The sequence below is a fragment of the Anabrus simplex genome, chromosome 1 (assembly GCF_040414725.1).
Source record: "Anabrus simplex isolate iqAnaSimp1 chromosome 1, ASM4041472v1, whole genome shotgun sequence".
NCBI classification, from domain to species: Eukaryota; Metazoa; Arthropoda; class Insecta; order Orthoptera; family Tettigoniidae; genus Anabrus; species Anabrus simplex.
In genome coordinates this window covers 181896356-181913709 of record NC_090265.1, presented here as the reverse complement: position 1 = coordinate 181913709, position 17354 = coordinate 181896356, and the positions used below count along the sequence as shown (strand labels likewise).

The 17354-nt window shown below is 40.0% G+C and overlaps 1 protein-coding gene across 1 annotated transcript in view; it reads left to right on the top strand.

The window, feature by feature from the left end:
* The window catches only part of LOC136885432 (rho GTPase-activating protein 44), a 382026-nt gene that overhangs the window by 319730 nt on the left and 44942 nt on the right, over positions 1-17354 (top strand). The window contains exon 15 of the mRNA XM_067157983.2: positions 313-456. Within this exon, the coding sequence (XP_067014084.2) occupies positions 313-456 (144 nt within the window). The remainder of the gene's footprint in view (positions 1-312; positions 457-17354) is intronic.

Genomic DNA, 17354 nt, shown 5'->3' with positions numbered 1-17354 from the left:
GGATCGAACCTGCCAAGTTGGGGTCAGAAGGCCAGCGCCTTAACCGTCTGAGCCACTCAGCCCGGCGCAGATGCATTTTATTAATGGTCACTGTATGCTTCACTTTTTATGTTTTTGTTATGGTTGTGTTAGTCAGAGACATGCGAAGGGTGCATAAACCTTTCCTGGTATAGTGGTTTATGTTTCTGCAATTGTACATAAATTGTTACCCTCGCTGAATATTTTAATATCCTGTATGCAATAATATGTATGTACGTTTTTTAAGAATGTAAATGTTCTATCTGTTAATGTTCTTAATACTTTCATTTTCAGACAAAACTAGTCAGGTGGAAAAGCCTGAGAGACCACCGAAATCTGAAAATGTTGTTCATGTCAGCGAAAAGGAGCACCGGCACTCTAGTCATTCCCGTACTCTCTCGGAAGGAAACATTGTCGACATTGACTCCAATAAAACAGGTAAGAATTTAATAAGAAGCTACTGGGTTCAATGAATCCACACATGTAGTTGAAAGAAGATAACTCATGAGATGAGGAAAAAGATAGGTAAAATGGTTCAAAAGTAAGAGTTTTTATGTTCATATCAAGCACATTGATATTCAATTTTTTCTGCTTTGGGTAAACTTGTTTGGACAGAGTAGATGTTAGTGTCTTATAATGCCATTGTTGATGGACTTATCAGTTGGTGATCAAAACGGCCAAGGTATCATCTGTGCATACTTTTTTGATAAGCAGTAACTTGGCTGTGCCTTTTGAGTCCTTTCTGGAAAATGGTATTTGGTGACATCATTTATAGACTCCATCTGTAATATAAGTTGATAAATCAGAACTGTGTGGAGAAATTTTGACTGATTATGTTTTGGGGAATGCAAGGATATTTTGATGAACTGAATAACAATTTATTCTTTATAAAATAATATATTGTTATTATGGGTGTGGGTAATCGAGATGGGCGAAGTGACACTGCTGACTGTTACGAAACATTCAATATGGTACAGCGAATTGCTTCGAAGCAGTGTGTCGACACACGGTGCACAGACTGCAAGAGAAGCAGTGTTCTGTACACAGTATCTTGACGGTGTTTTGCGATGACGTGGTAAAGCAGTGTGTTGACACACAGCGCACTTCTGTCTCCGACTGCAAGAGAAGCAGTTTGTCAACACACAGCACACTTCCGTCTCAGAATGCAGGGAAGCGGTTTTCATGATAGCGTAGTGAAACATAACCATGCTTCATAGCTAAGTTCAGTCACTAAATAAAATGTTTGATGTTCCGATAACAATAAAATGTGAGGTTCATGAAATATTAAATGAGCAGCTGTACAAAATATAGTATGAAAAATAGATGATGTACAGTGTAGTAAGTACCAATATATACTGCATTTGCTTTTTTACTGTGTGCTTACAAAGATACTAAAAGGGATCAGTTTTACAGTTAAAAGCATACTAAAATTGTAACTAATTTGAATAATTATAAAATTATTCATGAAAATTAAGAACGAGTTCAGAATAGATATTCTATGTGCTATAACAGTACAGTTACAAAAGCATAGTAAATTTGTAGTCTAAGTAAATGAACTAACTTGAATAACTTTAAACTGAGTAATAAAATCTAAGAAGCATCTGAAATCGGAATTCTACGTACATTAACAACCTAAATTAGTAACGAAAATGTAGCAAGATAGTTAATAAACTAAATGAACTAATTTGAATTATTGTAAAATCAGTAATTAAATCTTAAGAAAAGTCCAAGATCGGTATTACCGGTATATGTACAGTAACAGACTTGACCTAATCCAGATCAAAAATCTACTTCAAATCGAAGTTTAAAAATATAATTTTTTTTAACTTTTGCACTTGACAAACGGGAGCATCTTCCTGTTATACTATGACCATGTTTTGAGAGCAATAATGTCCTTTTTTCTGTGTAAAGCAAAGACATTACATTGCAGAGTAAATTTTTCTTTTAGTAACTTGACTCGCAGTTTGGAGTATGAAGCTTCTATTAATGAGTGTTGGCTCATCTTCAGGGCAATGTCGTGTGGAGTGTTTCTGTTGAAAGCAAGAGGATGAATAAAGCACCATCACTGTTTTGAAGCATCAATGTAGCTGACGTGTATGGAAAGACTGGAGTTTCTGTTCATGCGACACAACACACGAAGCAATCTAACTGCTTCTAAACAGTAAAGCATTGTTGTGTTCAGGCATCGAGGCAGCTGATCGCTCTGACTCAGTGTTTTGAAGCATATACTCACACCAGCCAACTCTAGTGTCTAACTCCATCATCTGTTAATAATTCTCTCTTAAAGTGTATGTCTTTTCCTTGTAGTTAATAGATAAACTATGAAAAAAAAGAATGCATCCCCATTGTTGATACTCAGCAAGTTGAATGTAGACAAAGCAATCAGGATTCTAAAATAATTACTTTTGGTTTTTTTTAAATGAGTTAGACTTCAATAAATTATTATTATGAACTGGACTACATTTTGTGACACCAACATGATACGAGTACAATAAACTCTTGCAATATCTGCCGCTTGCTTTTAAATACCATAACCCATCTATCCATGCCCAACCCAACCTCAAATGACAGTAGTCATGAAAGTAGTAGTGAAAATACCACAATTTTGTCAGCAGGTCCCTACACATATATCGCTGAATTTGAGGAATCTGAGGCATGAAAGGAAAAAAAAAAAGTTACTTACAGAAGTCTAATTTGATGGCAGAAAGCCGTTCATATTCCTTAGGGAAACCGCTAATTCGCAAATAACAGAGGCCTTCTTAAAAACCCTTTTTCTGCAATGAGTTCCCACCAGTGCATGATCTAATCTGGCTGTTGGTCAGGATGTTGTCTCAGTGCAGTAACCTCTATTCCTGAAAAAATCCTGGAGATCTCCACACCTAGTCAGTTTGTTTATTGCACAGAAGTCGTTACTTCATGCTCTCACATTTAGAGAAGCAAGTTTTTGAAGTAACGAGTTATATCGAGAGAATCGAGAATCCAGTTACAATAAAGAAGCAGAAAGTCAGCATGACACTTACAAAAACATTCTCTCTATTGATACCATTTTAAATTGAATGCAAGGAAATGCACCCCACCATGCTCGTTGATTCAGCGAACCACTAGTAAAAATCCTTCAGAAAACATGCAGACCAATCACTTGGTATAGCATGAAGTGAGGAGGCCAGACGACTCTGCCATCTGGAGTACCTCAGCCAGTTCACTAGGGACATTTGATACCTTAATTGAGAAGAGAATATTCCTGCTGATACTTGTCCCAGAATTGCAGGAATTATGTTTCAAGGCGTGGGGTGATAAACTCACATACCTGGCAATATACAGGCATATGGATCTGGACAGATGTAGATTGTGGTCACATCTCCACAATTGAGGATTGTACTTGGAAATTGAATCAGTTGAATGAATCAAGAAAATTGAACTCCTGACTATACTATACATCACAATCAACTTGCATTACTTTAATAGAATAATATAATACCCCATGAGATTTGTTGTTACGTACAAGGAAACCTGATATCAATTTAAGAAGCTATTAGCATTTAATATGAATTATATTTTATATTGCCGCTGATTAGTTTCTTCTTCATGTTATTTACGCATAACATGTCTAATGCTGTAATTACCTTATGCCTGCAACCACCGCTGTTGAACTTTGTACTCATGGAACCACCCCGTCCAGTTTGTGATTGGAAGCTGTAGTCTGTTGTCTCATCTTCTTGCTTACCTGGAGTTGGCCTACTTTCCCTCTCTGAGTGTAATGACCTCCATGTGGTCACGTCCATTCAAATTCATGGTCAGAAATAAGAAGATTTCACTTTATTTATTTAATCGTATGGTGATTTTATACAATATATATACTACAAGGCAAAATCAAACTTTAAAAGTCCATCCTTCTCAGCCATTGAGATAAACTGGGTGTGAGAGTGAACAAATCATCAGGAGTACCAGGGTACGAATGAAGAGGACAGCGTTGGATCAGGTGCTCAATCGTCTGTTCTTCCAGGTTACAATCACACATTGGTGAACTGATCCCACCCCACTTGTACTTGAAATAGTTGCAACAACCATGTCCAGTCCTTAACCTGTTGATACGGCACCAGAGGTTCCTCAGTAGGTCAAAACCACTTGGCTTCTTTGTGGGATCAAGATGGTGGGCACCTGTTCCCAATGTTTTTGTTGACCACTCATTCTTCCAGCTTTCATTTAGGTCAAATCCATCCGCAATTAGTTGCCCTGAAGTGACACTTGCTGGTCTTCTTGATTGCAGTCACTGTTGTGATGGATGGCAGAATTCTTGGTGCAGTGGCAAAGAGGGTGATGCAAAGATTTTCTTAGCTTCCCTTATTAGAGCTTGGAGGGATGTGACTCAGCACAGGTAACCAGTGACGTGGAGTTGATTTGATGGTACTAGTAATGCAACGCATTGTATTTTTCAATTTTGTGTCTACCTCTTCACATGTACACTTTCCAACCAGACAGCCGAGTAGACAAGGCTGATGCCAGTTAAACGTAGACAATCAGCAGAGGCTTCCCAGGAGGTACCTCAGAGTTTATGCAGTAAAGTCTTATGTCTACAACCACTGCTGTTGAATTTTGTACTCGTGGAACCACCCCGTCCAGTTTGTAGTTGGAAGCTGTAGTCTGTTGTCTCATCTTCTTGCGTACCTAGAGTTGGCCTACTTTTCCTGTCCGAATATAATGACCTCCATGTGGTCATGGTCATTCAGGCATGCTATCTACTCTAGTTTCGCATGTCCTGATAGCTAATATAGAGACTGTTGATACAAATACAACAGTTCTATGTGATGTTAGATGCATGTACAGTATGAACAAAGTTCGCGAATTACGTAATAGAATTCAATTAAGAATTTTAAGTACCCTGGCGACTGTTAACTGAACGTGTTGTTTGAGTCATCAGTCCATAGACTGGTTTGATGCAGCCCTCCATGCCACCCTATCCTGTGCTAACCTTTTCATTTCTACGTTACTACTACATCTGCTCTAATCTGCTTGTTATATTCATTCCTTGGTCTACCCCTACCATTCTTACCACCTACACTTCCTTCAAAAACCAACTGAACTAGTCCTGGGTGTCTTGAGATGTGTCCTATCATTCTATCTCTTCTTCTCGTCAAATTTAGCCAAATCATCTCCTCTCGCCAGTTCGATTCAGTATCTCTTCATTCATGATTCGATCTATCCATCTCACCTTCAGCATTCTTCTGTAACACCACATTTCAAAAGCTTCTATTCTCTTTCTTTCTGAGCTAGTTATCGTCCATGTTTCACTTCCATACAAAGCTACGCTTCACATGAAAGTCTTCAAAAACCTCTTTCTAATTCCTCATTGCTCATATCAATGTTTGAAGTGAGCAAATTCCTTTTCTTAAGAAAGCTCTTCCTTGCTTGTGCTAATCTGCATTTTATGTCCTCCTTACTTCTGCCATTGTTAGTTATTTTACTACCCAAGTAACAATATTCATCTACTTCCTTTTTTAAGACTTCATTTTGTAATTTAATATTTCCTGCATCACCTGCCTTCGTTCGACTGCACTCCATTACTTTTGTTTTGGACTTATTTATTTTCATCTTGTACTCCTTACCCAAGACTTTGTCCATACCATTCAGCAGCTTCTCGAGATATCATCAGCATATCTCAAGGTTTTGATTTCCTCTCCTTGGATTGTGATTCCCTTTCCAAATTCCTCTTTGATTTCCTTTACTGCCTGTTCTATGTAAATACTGAAAAGGAGGGGGGAACAAACTGCAGCCTTGCCTCATTCCTTTCTGGGTTGCTGCTTCTTTGTCAAAGCCCTCGATTCTTATCACTGCAGACTGATTTTTATACAGATTGTAGATAATTCTTCGTTCTCGGTATCTGATCCCAGTCACCTTCAGAATCTTAAATAGCCTGGTCCAATCAACATTATGAAATGCCTTTTCTAGATCTATGAATGCCATGTATGTGGACTTGTCCTTCTTGATGCGATCCTCTGAGATCAGACGTAAAGTCAGGATTGCTTCACGTGTTCCTACATTTCTTCTGAAGCCAAACTGATCTTCTCCCAACTCAGCTTCAACTTGTTTTTCCATTCTTCTGTAAATAATACATGTTAAAATTTTGCAGGCATGAGATACTAAACTAATGGTGCGATTGTTTCACACCTGTCAGCACCAGCTTTCTTGGGAATATGTATAACAACATTCTGCCGAAAATCAGATGGGACTTCTCCTGTCTCATACATCTTACACACTAAATGGAATAGCCTTGCCATGATGGTTTCTCCTAAGGCAGTCAATAATTCAGAGGGAATGTCATCAATTCCAGGTGCCTTGTTCCTATTTAGGTTGCTCACAGCTCTGTCAAACTCTGACCTCAAAATTGGGTCTCCCATTTCATCAGCATCAACAGCCTCTTCTTGTTCCAGAACCAAATTATCTACATCTTCACCTTGATACAGCTGTTGGATAATGTTCCTGCCATCTTTCTGCTTTGTATTCTTTCCCTAGAAGTGGCTTTCCCTCTGAGCTTTTAATATTCATACACCTAGATTTCCTTTCTCCAAAGGTTTCCTTGATTTTCCTGTATGCAGCATCTACCTTTTCTAGGACCATACAACCTTCCACATCCTTGCACTTCTCCTTCAGCCAGTCTTCCTTAGCTACCTTGCACTTTCTATCCACTTGATTCTTTAATCGCCTGTATTCTTTTCTGCCATTTTCATTTCTAGCATTCTTGTATTTTCTTCGTTCATCAATCAGATCTAGTATCTCCTGAGTTATTCCTAACATTTCTTCAGCAGTCCTATTGACTTCATTTTTCATGACTATCCACTCTTCCTCTATTGTGTTTCCTTCAACCTTTTCATTTAGTCCTTTTGCAACATGTTCTTTGAAACAATCCCTCACGCTCTTTTCTTTCAACTTGTCTAGATCCCGTCTCTTTGCATTTTTTCCTTTCTTCAATTTCTTCAGCTTCAGATGGCATTTCATGACCAGCAAGTTATGGTCAGCGTCCAAGTCTGCTCCTGGGAAAGTTTTGCAATCCAACACCTGGTTTCTGAATCTCTGCCTAATCATAATGAAGTCTGTTTGATACCTTCCAGTGTCTCCAGGTCTCGTCCACATATAAAGCCGTCGTTTGTGGTGTTTGAACCAAGTATTGGCAAGGACTAAATTATGATCAGTGCAGAATTCAACCAGCAGACTTACTCTTTCGTTCCTTTGTCCCAATCCAAATTCTCCTACTGTATTACCTTCTCTTCCTTGGCCTACCACTGCATTCCAGTCTCCCATCACAATTAAATTCTCGTCACCTTTTACATATTGTATCATCCGCTGAGCTAGTAGGCATATAGACCTGCACTATTGTGGTGGGCATTGGTTTGGTGTCTATCTTGACAACAATAATTCTTTCACTATGCTGGTCGTAGTAGCTTACCCGCTGCCCTATTTTCTTTTTCATTATTAAACCAACTCCTGCATTTCCCCTGTTTGATTTTGTGTTGATAATTCGGTAGTCGCCTGACCAAAAATCCTGTTCTTCCTGCCAACGTACTTCACTTATACCAACTACATCTAACTTTAGTCTATCCATCTCCCTTTCCACATTATCTAATCTACCACAATGATTCAAACTTCTAACATTCCACCCTCCGACTCGCAGAATGTCAGTATCCATCTTCCTGATGATTGCCCCCCCCTTGTGTAGTCCCCACCCGGAGATCCGAATGGGAGACTACTGTAGTTTACCTCTGGAATATTTTACCCGGGAGGAAACCATTATTGGTACATCATTCATACAGAGAGAGCTGCACGTCCTCAGGAATTAGTTACGGCTGTAGTTTCCCGTTGCTTTCAGCCGTGTAGCATATCAACAAGGCCATATCAGTCAATCATCTAGACTGCCGCCCTTGCAACTTCTGAAAGGCTGCTGCCCCCTTTCGATGAACCATTCCGTTGTCTGGTCTCTCAACAGATACCCATCCGATACAGTTGCTCCTGCGGCTCGGCTATCTGCTTCATTGGGGCACACAAGACTCCCCACCGCGGCAAGGTCACATGGTTCATGGGGGAGGGTTAACTGCATATACGAATTTATTAAGGTCTATATATACTGCCTATACATCTACAGAAAATGGCACCAAGCCTCTGGTGAATATACTGAAATACAGTAAACTTTCATTCACACGTTCTACCTTGCAATTAGATGCTGCTGCTTCTCCATCAGATCAGTACAAATTCCCACTCATATTAGATGACTCTACTATCTTTTTTTTTTGTTTTTTTGTTTTTTTCATGCTATTTGTTCGGGGCGTCGACCTAATAGAGATCTTTTGCCCCTTCTACTATCCTTACATCGACTGCTTCTCTCATATCAGTGTGGATATAGTGGGTCTATTACCAACTTCTCAAGCTGCATGTACTAGTTAATAATGGTTGACAGTTGAAGATGGCTTTCCGTGCTTTCCCACTTTCAGACCAGGCAAATGCTGGGGCTGTACCTTAATTAAGGCCACGGCTGCTTCATTCCAACTCCTAGGCCTCTCCTCTCCCATCGTCGCCATAAGACCTATCTGTGTCGGTGTGATGTAAAGCCACTAGCAAAAAAAAAAAAAGATTGACAGATTTTCTCGTTGACTGGAAGCGGTGCCACTCAAGGAGATCACTGCAGAAACAATTGACAGCGCACTTCTTTCATCGTGGATTTCACATTTTGGTATGCTGTGATTCATCACCAAAATTAGTGGGTAACAGTTTAACTTCCGGCTGTTCACTCACCTCACAAAACCCTTAGGCAGGCACCACATCAAAACTACTGTTCTGCTGATTAGCATACAATTCCATTGTTGTTCTGTTGTTGATTCCATTGTTGGACATGCTTATGAATGGTCAGCTGTTGAGAGTGCTCTTGCATTATCGTAGTGATAAAGAAGTTAAAACCTATTGAAGTTGTTTAATTTTGTGGGTGTGTGATCCATTTAGTGCTATTTATATACAGTATTGGTGTTTAGTGCTTATTGGTAGAAATTAGGAGTAGTGATATTTATTTAAATTTTATATCAAATAGTTCAGTTGGTGTTCAGTAGATGACATTTCCTAGGTGTGGAAGGCTAGCTAGGTGTACTTTGTTTCAAATTTAGGTTTAGGAAATAATTTAGGCAATAATATTAACTTTTTAAATTTAAATATCTAAAAGTTCATTGGTAAAATACGTACAAAGACAGATTATCATAAGGAGTTCCAACTTCCACAGCTTTTACATTCACGCAGACATTAGACATTGTATTCCATATAAATATCCATTCAAACTATCACGAAGGTAATAATTTATTCAATTAAATAACATGATACACCTGTAAACTTTGATTTTAAAAAAGAAGTTAAAGAATATATATGGTACTTCACTGGAGAATTACTCAACAGTCTGTGGATTTTTTATAATTGCTGCCTTCCGACAAGAACAAAGAGTATAGGGTAGTTGAGAAAACAAATACAGGAATCAGTTGATTGCTATATTCCGATAATTTGTAGTTCCAAGTCCCCGGCATACTTCGTACATTGCACCTTCAATTATTCGTCGAGTAAAAGTGAATAATCTAATTCCTATATCCCAATCATTGCAATTCAGGTCCCCAGCATAGTCTTGACAGAAGTTTTTTGAGATATTATTGTAGACAACCTCCTATTTTTCTTTATTTAAGGACACTTTTATTTTCCATCCCATAGAGTAGGGAAAATAATAGTAATCTACTAGCTGTAATAATCACATAACCACATTTCAGTTGAGAATTCTAGTTTAGATACAGTATATTAGATAGTATCTTGCCTGCTTTATTCGTGTGTACCTTTGTGTACGGTAACCCTGTTGATACTTCAGCATTTAACCAAACGGCAGTTTTTATTTCTATTAGATCATAGTAGGATAAAATAGTACTAATAATAATCTGTCTACACATGTAGCTTTGTTGCTAATCCTTCTGTAGTTCTTGTGAATTTCAAACTTTAACAGCAATTTCATTTCTGTTTGTGCTTAGTAATAACCTATTGTAATTACGATACGTCTGAATGTAAATTAAAATTTTTATAGTGTATTGTTGTATCTTATTTGAAATTGGCATGCTTATTCTATTAAAGTGAAATATTTGTGTTGTAGAAGTATCTGTAGACAATCTCTTACTAGAATTCTGTTGTTATAATTTGGATAGGCCTAACCGCAGTTTAAAATTGTGTAATTCTTGTATATTCCTTTTAGTATTCAGTAATTGAAGGCAGTTTTCATCCTGTTAGGGTACTGTTGGATAAAACATACTATGACTAAGTACTGTAGTATTGTAGTGTATAAATTACCTTATTGTCATGTGATCTTTGTGTACTATCCTGGACAATGTTACTTTCCTTTCATTTCTTGTACACAGATTAAGTTATTTTCTTTTTTTCTTGTTTTTTAATTATTCCATAAAGAATGGCTAAGGTGTGCAAGTGTAGAAACTGTGGGTGTGGCCAGGCATTAAGGAGTATGAGGGAGGAGTTGGACAGTTTGAGGGAGATAATTTTCTCTCAGAGGACAGGAAGGAAGGTAAGGCCTCCCTCAAACAATGTACAAGATACAGTAGGTGTAAAAGAGGAATAGGAAGGAAAGGGGGGAATTGTAGAAGACAGGTGGTCTAATGTTTTAAGGGGAAGGACATTGGGCTCTGTTCAGGATCAGAATTCAGAACAGGTGTCTATAAGAATTCAATACGAGTCACTGCAGGTAGAACAACAGACGGAAGATGGGGAACAGGGAACTGCTGTTGAGAAGTGTGGAAGTAGGAGGAAAGGAAAAGGCAGGAAAGGGAAATATAGAGTTGAGGATGATAGGTGATCTGTTCGACTGTGCTTGTGTACTCGAGCAACCCACTCTCCTAACAGCGGGTCAGCACGAGCGGGTACAGAGCGAACACCTTCAATGCATGTTTCCATAAGCCAAGGCCATACCATCACCATTCTACATCAACAATAGTCGACGACGGTTACAACTGCATCAGCAAGTGATCCATAATGAAGGATGTTCCCCCAGCTCTTCTACCAACTTAAATCTACTAATAAGTTTATCCATCCATCCAAAAACACTGCAGGAACATATAAACTAAACCAGCAAGTTCTAAATATTTTCAGTGTCAAACATATTCTCATTTCAACTATATCTTACATCAGGTTGTTTAAATCAGGGCCAACAATCAAGTTCCGTGTTCCACAAACACACAGTAATAATTCTAACTTAGACCCAAGACCTTTCTGTAATACTAAGCATCTCAAGCCAATGTATAATTTCAGCTGATTACCAAACATTTCTTGTGATTGTGTGGTCATAATGGTTAACAAGTTTTGTTTTTGTTTGTTCACATATTCCAGTTGAGTGTGGCATGACCGCTTGACGGGTCTGTACCGAGTTGCACGGACATACAACAGCATTTTTACTCATATCCAAGAACGTTAAAGTGCCATGTGTTTCATATCTGTACATAAACTTTCAATCCATGTGTATATTCTCAACTACGATAGTGCATTTGTTTCCAATAGATTGGACCAATGGTTCTATTCTAATTCCTCGAACACGTGACAAATTTTTTGGAAACCAAACCAAGAACTTTTAGATGCCAAGTGGTTTGTCTTTGTACATTTAATGTATATATGTTTCATCTAGTTTAATCAGTTGGAGGCAAGACTGTCAAGCCCAGGAACATACTTGAAATGCCAATTGTTTCATATCATTGTGTCTCACATCGTAAGTGTGTTTTCAACCAGTGCAAGAAATTCCAGTATTTCCGTGTCTATGAATGCGCGACGGTCTAGACCAGAACCATGTCTTTGTACATTTGTTTCAAGGTGTATGTATTTTATCCAGTTTTTTAAAATAGGAACAAAACTGTCAAGTCCAGGAACGCTCTTAGACAGCCAAGGTTTCATATCATTATAAGTGTCCGTGTCATATGTTCAACAGTGCATGTGTTTCCAGTGTTACGTGTTCCATGAACATAGGACAGTTTAGCCCAGAACTAAGAACATGTTAAGTTCCAAGTGCTGCTTGCCATGTATGCGTTGCATTTCAAGGTAATGTCTTGCAACCCATTGATGTTTTCCCATGTTATCACCTTTAAATTTTCTTATTATGATGATTGTTATCAGATTCCCCCTGAATTAATTTTCAACAGGAACTGATGATGACTCCAAGGGAGTCGAAACCGGTCTTCTTATAATTTAATGTATTTTACAATGTGTTGAATGGTGAAACATCCCTCAAACTCCATCTTATTAGTTAAACGTCAACACGGAAATGAAGATCATAACCTACGATGAGTATGACATTGTTTCCATTTGAAAAATTTTATTTTGTAATCAGTGAGTATTGTAAGAATAAAAAGGTGAGCGATGGACGGCTATGGGGATGGTGGAGACCAATTAAAAAAAAAATTGATATCCTTCCTGTCATTTAATGACTCGAGAGTCAGGGAAATATTGTCTTTTCAGTCATGGAAAGGCAAGGAAATCAGTACCAAAATAAAAGTCTTGGAGCTAGCCTCCTGTATGCATTAGGTCACTTATGCTGCTGTCAAATGTTTTTTGTTTGTTTTTTTCCTTCTTGAAGTTATACCTTCTCCAGAGAAGTATTGTAATGAGAAATGAGTTATGAAGAAATTATTATTAACTTAGTACTACTGAATAACACTCCAGCCACCTCAAATAACCTTTCCAAGCAGAAATTTCTCACAGTATTGGCTGTTTGTTTTCCTTTGAAGTTTCATCATCATTGTACAGTTCCAGTTTCCCGGGTACTGTTAATGAGCCTCTTCCACTTCTTCCTGTCCATATACACTGACTGACAGAGCAAATGCAACACCAAGAAGGAATGGTTCGAAAGGGATGAAAGTTGGGGAAAAAACGGAGACGGCACAGACGAATAATTGATGTTTATTTCAAACCGATATGCAGGTTACACAATGCGCACGGCATCGACTCAGTAGGATGTAGGACCACCGCGAGCGGCGATGCACGCAGAAACACGTCGAGGTACAGAGTCAATAAGAGTGCGGATGGTGTCCTGAGGGATGGTTCTCCATTCTCTGTCAACCATTTGCCACAGTTGGTCGTCCGTACGAGGCTCGGGCAGAGTTTGCAAACGGCGTCCAATGAGATCCCACACGTGTTCGATTGGTGAGAGATCCGGAGAGTACGCTGGCCACGGAAGCATCTGTACACCTCGTAGAGCCTGTTGGGAGATGCGAGCAGTGTGTGGGCGGGCATTATCCTGCTGAAACAGAGCATTGGGCAGCCCCTGAAGGTACGGGAGTGCCACCGGCCGCGGCACATGCTGCACGTAGCGGTGGGCATTTAACGTGCCTTGAATACGCACTAGAGGTGACGTGGAATCATACGCAATAGCGCCCCAAACCATGATGCCGCGTTGTCTAGCGGTAGGGCGCTCCACAGTTACTGCCGGATTTGACCTTTCTCCACGCCGACGCCACACTCGTCTGCGGTGACTATCACTGACAGAACAGAAGCGTGACTCATCGGAGAACACGACGTTCCGCCATTCCCTCATCCAAGTCGCTCTAGCCCGGCACCATGCCAGGCGTGCACGTCTATGCTGTGGAGTCAATGGTAGTCTTCTGAGCGGACGCCAGGAGTGCAGGCCTCCTTCAACCAATCAACGGGAAATTGTTCTGGTCGATATTGGAACAGCCAGGGTGTCTTGCACATGCTGAAGAATGGCGGTTGACGTGGCGTGCGGGGCTGCCACCGCTTGGCGGCGGATGCGCCGATCCTCGCGTGCTGACGTCACTCGGGCTGCGCCTGGACCCCTCGCACGTGCCACATGTCCCTGCGCCAACCATCTTCGCCACAGGCACTGCACCGTGGACACATCCCTATGGGTATCGGCTGTGATTTGACGAAGCGACCAACCTGCCCTTCTCAGCCCGATCACCATACCCCTCGTAAAGTCGTCTGTCTGCTGGAAATGCCTCTGTTGATGGCGGCCTGGCATTCTTAGCTATACATGTGTCCTGTGGCACACGACAACACGTTCTACAATGACTGTCAGCTGAGAAATCACGGTACGAAGTGGGCCATTCGCCAACGCCTTGTCCCATTTATCGTTCGCTACGTGCGCAGCACAGCGGCGCATTTCACATCATGAGCATACCTCAGTGACGTCAGTCTACCCTGCAATTGGCATAAAGTTCTGACCACTCCTTCTTGGTGTTGCATTTGCTCTGTCAGTCATTCTTCTTGCTAGGGGCTTTACGTCGCACCGACACAGATAGGTCTTATGGCGACGATGGGATAGGAAAGGCCTAGGAGTTGGAAGGAAGCAGCCGTGGCCTTAATTAAGGTACAGCCCCAGTATTTGCCTGGTGTGAAAATGGGAAACCACGGAAAACCATCTTCAGGGCTGCCGATAGTGGGATTCGAACCTACTATCTCCCGGATGCAAGCTCACAGCCGCGCGCCTCTACGCGCACGGCCAACTCGCCCGGTGCTCTGTCAGTCAGTGTACAACTTGTCATGTAGAACATCTTCCACTGTCCATCCTCTGGTAACTAGATCAACCTTGATCATGTCCATCCATCAGGTTTTAGGTCTTCTGGCAGGTCTTTTCCTTTCCACCTGTCTTTCCAAATTTATTCTGGCTCCATCCTCGTCACGTGCCCGTACCACCGTAGTCTGGATGTGCCAATTCAGTCTAATAGGGATGTCTTTATTCTGGCTTCTTTCCTCACCTCCTCATTTCTTAACTCGTCCATCTTGGTCTTCTGGATGGTGGATCTAAGAAATTTCATCTGATTCTTGCAGTCTTGATGAATCTCTTTTTGTGAAGGTGTATTCTTCAATACCATAGGTTAATATTGGTATGAAATAGCTGTTCAACATCATCAGTTTGGCCAGTTTTAGAATCATGTCATCCCATAAAAGTGTTCTTACTTGTTGGTAGAATTCTGATCCTGTTTGGACTCTGTTTGTAATTTCCTTTCTGACCAATTATCCGTGGAGATTACTCTTCCAAGGTAAGGAAAACTATCCACACACACTAGCTGATGGTCTCCCAGTTTTACACTTGCTAGACGTTCTTCTCTGTTGACTGCCATCACCACATCTCGCTGATGTTGAAGTTATATTCCTGGAACTGGGATTTCCATACGTTGAGTCTGGTCTGTACTTCCTCTTCTATTTCACCCCAAATTATGATATCATCAGCAAAGGCCACTGCATTCAGTTCACCTTACTTTTCCTTGACGTTCTTCATTATATTATCCATAACAGTGATGAAAAGTAGTGGGGACAGTGCACTTCCTTTCTGAACTCCACTCTTGGTCTCAAACCATGATGATCGACCTTCCCCAATTTGCACACGGTTAGTACAGTCTTTGTACAACATCTGAATTTTCCTTACCAGTCCTTCAGGCACATTTCATTTCCTCAGGCACTCCCAGATCTTATCTCTTATAACACTAGCATAGGCCTTTTCGATATTCAGGAATACAATGACCAGGTTCTAGCTTTTCTCCCGATACATTTCCATCAGCATGCGCATGCTAAAAATTAGATCCATTGTTGATCTATTACTTCTGAATCCATATTGCTCCTCCTCTAACCGTGGTTCAGTGATAGTTGTCAGTCTCCCTTCTATGATCTTCTCCAGAATGTTTAGTCCATGAGACAGCAGTGTTATTCCTCTATAGTTGGTAGGACTCCATCTGCTGCCTTTCGTAAACAGGGGAATTATAATGCCCTTGCTCCAATCTGCAGGTATTTTGTTGTCTGCCTATACGGCATTTGGTACTCTGTGCAGCCATTGTATACCCTGGATGCGTGCTGCCTTTATCATGTTTGCATTCACTTCATCTGCACCTGAAGATTTCCCTTTAGGCATAGATTTTAAGGCTGTCTCAGTTTCTGTCCAGGTGATGGGAGGTTCTTCATTGTAGGCTTGGATTTCCAGTTCTGTATTTTGTTCTTGAACTGGTCTATTCAGTAGGTGGTCAAAATGGTTCTTCAGGACTTCTCTCGTGTCACTTTCTGTCCTAACAAGATTTCCATTTTCATCTTCAAGTGCCTTTATGGTATTCATTGGTTTTCTTTTACCTCTGGTAACACTATACAGTAGTTTCTTATTGCCTCTGCTGTCTTCCTTCAGTTTCTGAGTGAATATATTCCATGCCTTGGTCTTTTCTTCTGTAACCGTTCTTTTAACGTCCAGTTTCTTGTTTCAGTACAATTGTTCAAAGTTTCTGATCTTTGCCTCATCTCTAGTAAGATCCGGTTTATTTTTCTCCAAATCGAGTTAAACCTGGTATAAACTAAACTCATTTAACTTTAGTTACCTAGTTTAAACCTGCAACCATTTTCTCCGCCAATTTCTGACACTCGTTTAGTTTAAATGACAGCTCGCCCGTGTAAACTAATGATGTCAAGTCTGCACTAGCGTTGGCTGCACTGAAAGGATAGTCAAAGGCATGGTCGATTGGAATTGGCCACAATTAAGTATTTATTTTCCACCTAGTCGATACAATGATTGCTTAAGGCAATTTTTAATGGTCAAAAGTGGTACATGTTTCGTATATTATCAACATCTTCAGCCACATAACACTGTTTAGATGAAAAATGTATAAAATTGACAAAGTAATGCTTTAGAGGAAGTGTCCTTAAAATTAACATAAGATTGGAATTGGCCAATCAGAGCCAAGTAATTCAATGACCGACATTTTTGTATTAATATCAGCCGTTTGTGGCAAATTAATGCTATCATACATAGTGGATAAAGTAGAAATTCAACGGGATATTAGCTCTTCTGATAATAAATTGTTTACATTTGTGCGAAGTATTGTGTCGTATAATTTTACCCATTGTTGTGTACAGTTTCTTGGAGAGTACTTTTATTTCTTATTTTTCTCTAACATGCTTTACCATAAACAAGTACCTTGGACCTAATACATGTTTTTTGATGTCTGTATTGTCCTACGGAACATACGGGAACATTGAAATATTAAAATCCTGGTCTTTTAGCAATATTCCTTTCTTCAGAAAATCAACATTTATGTGAATTTCAAGTAAACAAATTCCAAGCGTGCTCCAGATTTATCTGCTGCTAAAATCCATCGTCCCCAGCCGGAATCAACCTCGCAAACCTCGGATCCAGCAGACAGACCAGTGCGGATGTATTATTTGGAGATGTATTACTTGATTCTAAACTCGTTTATAACATAACCTAGTTCGCGGCATGTAGTACTGTATGCATAATACTCTTCTCCCTATAGCATTAATATTTCTATTACTGGTATGCTGGCAGT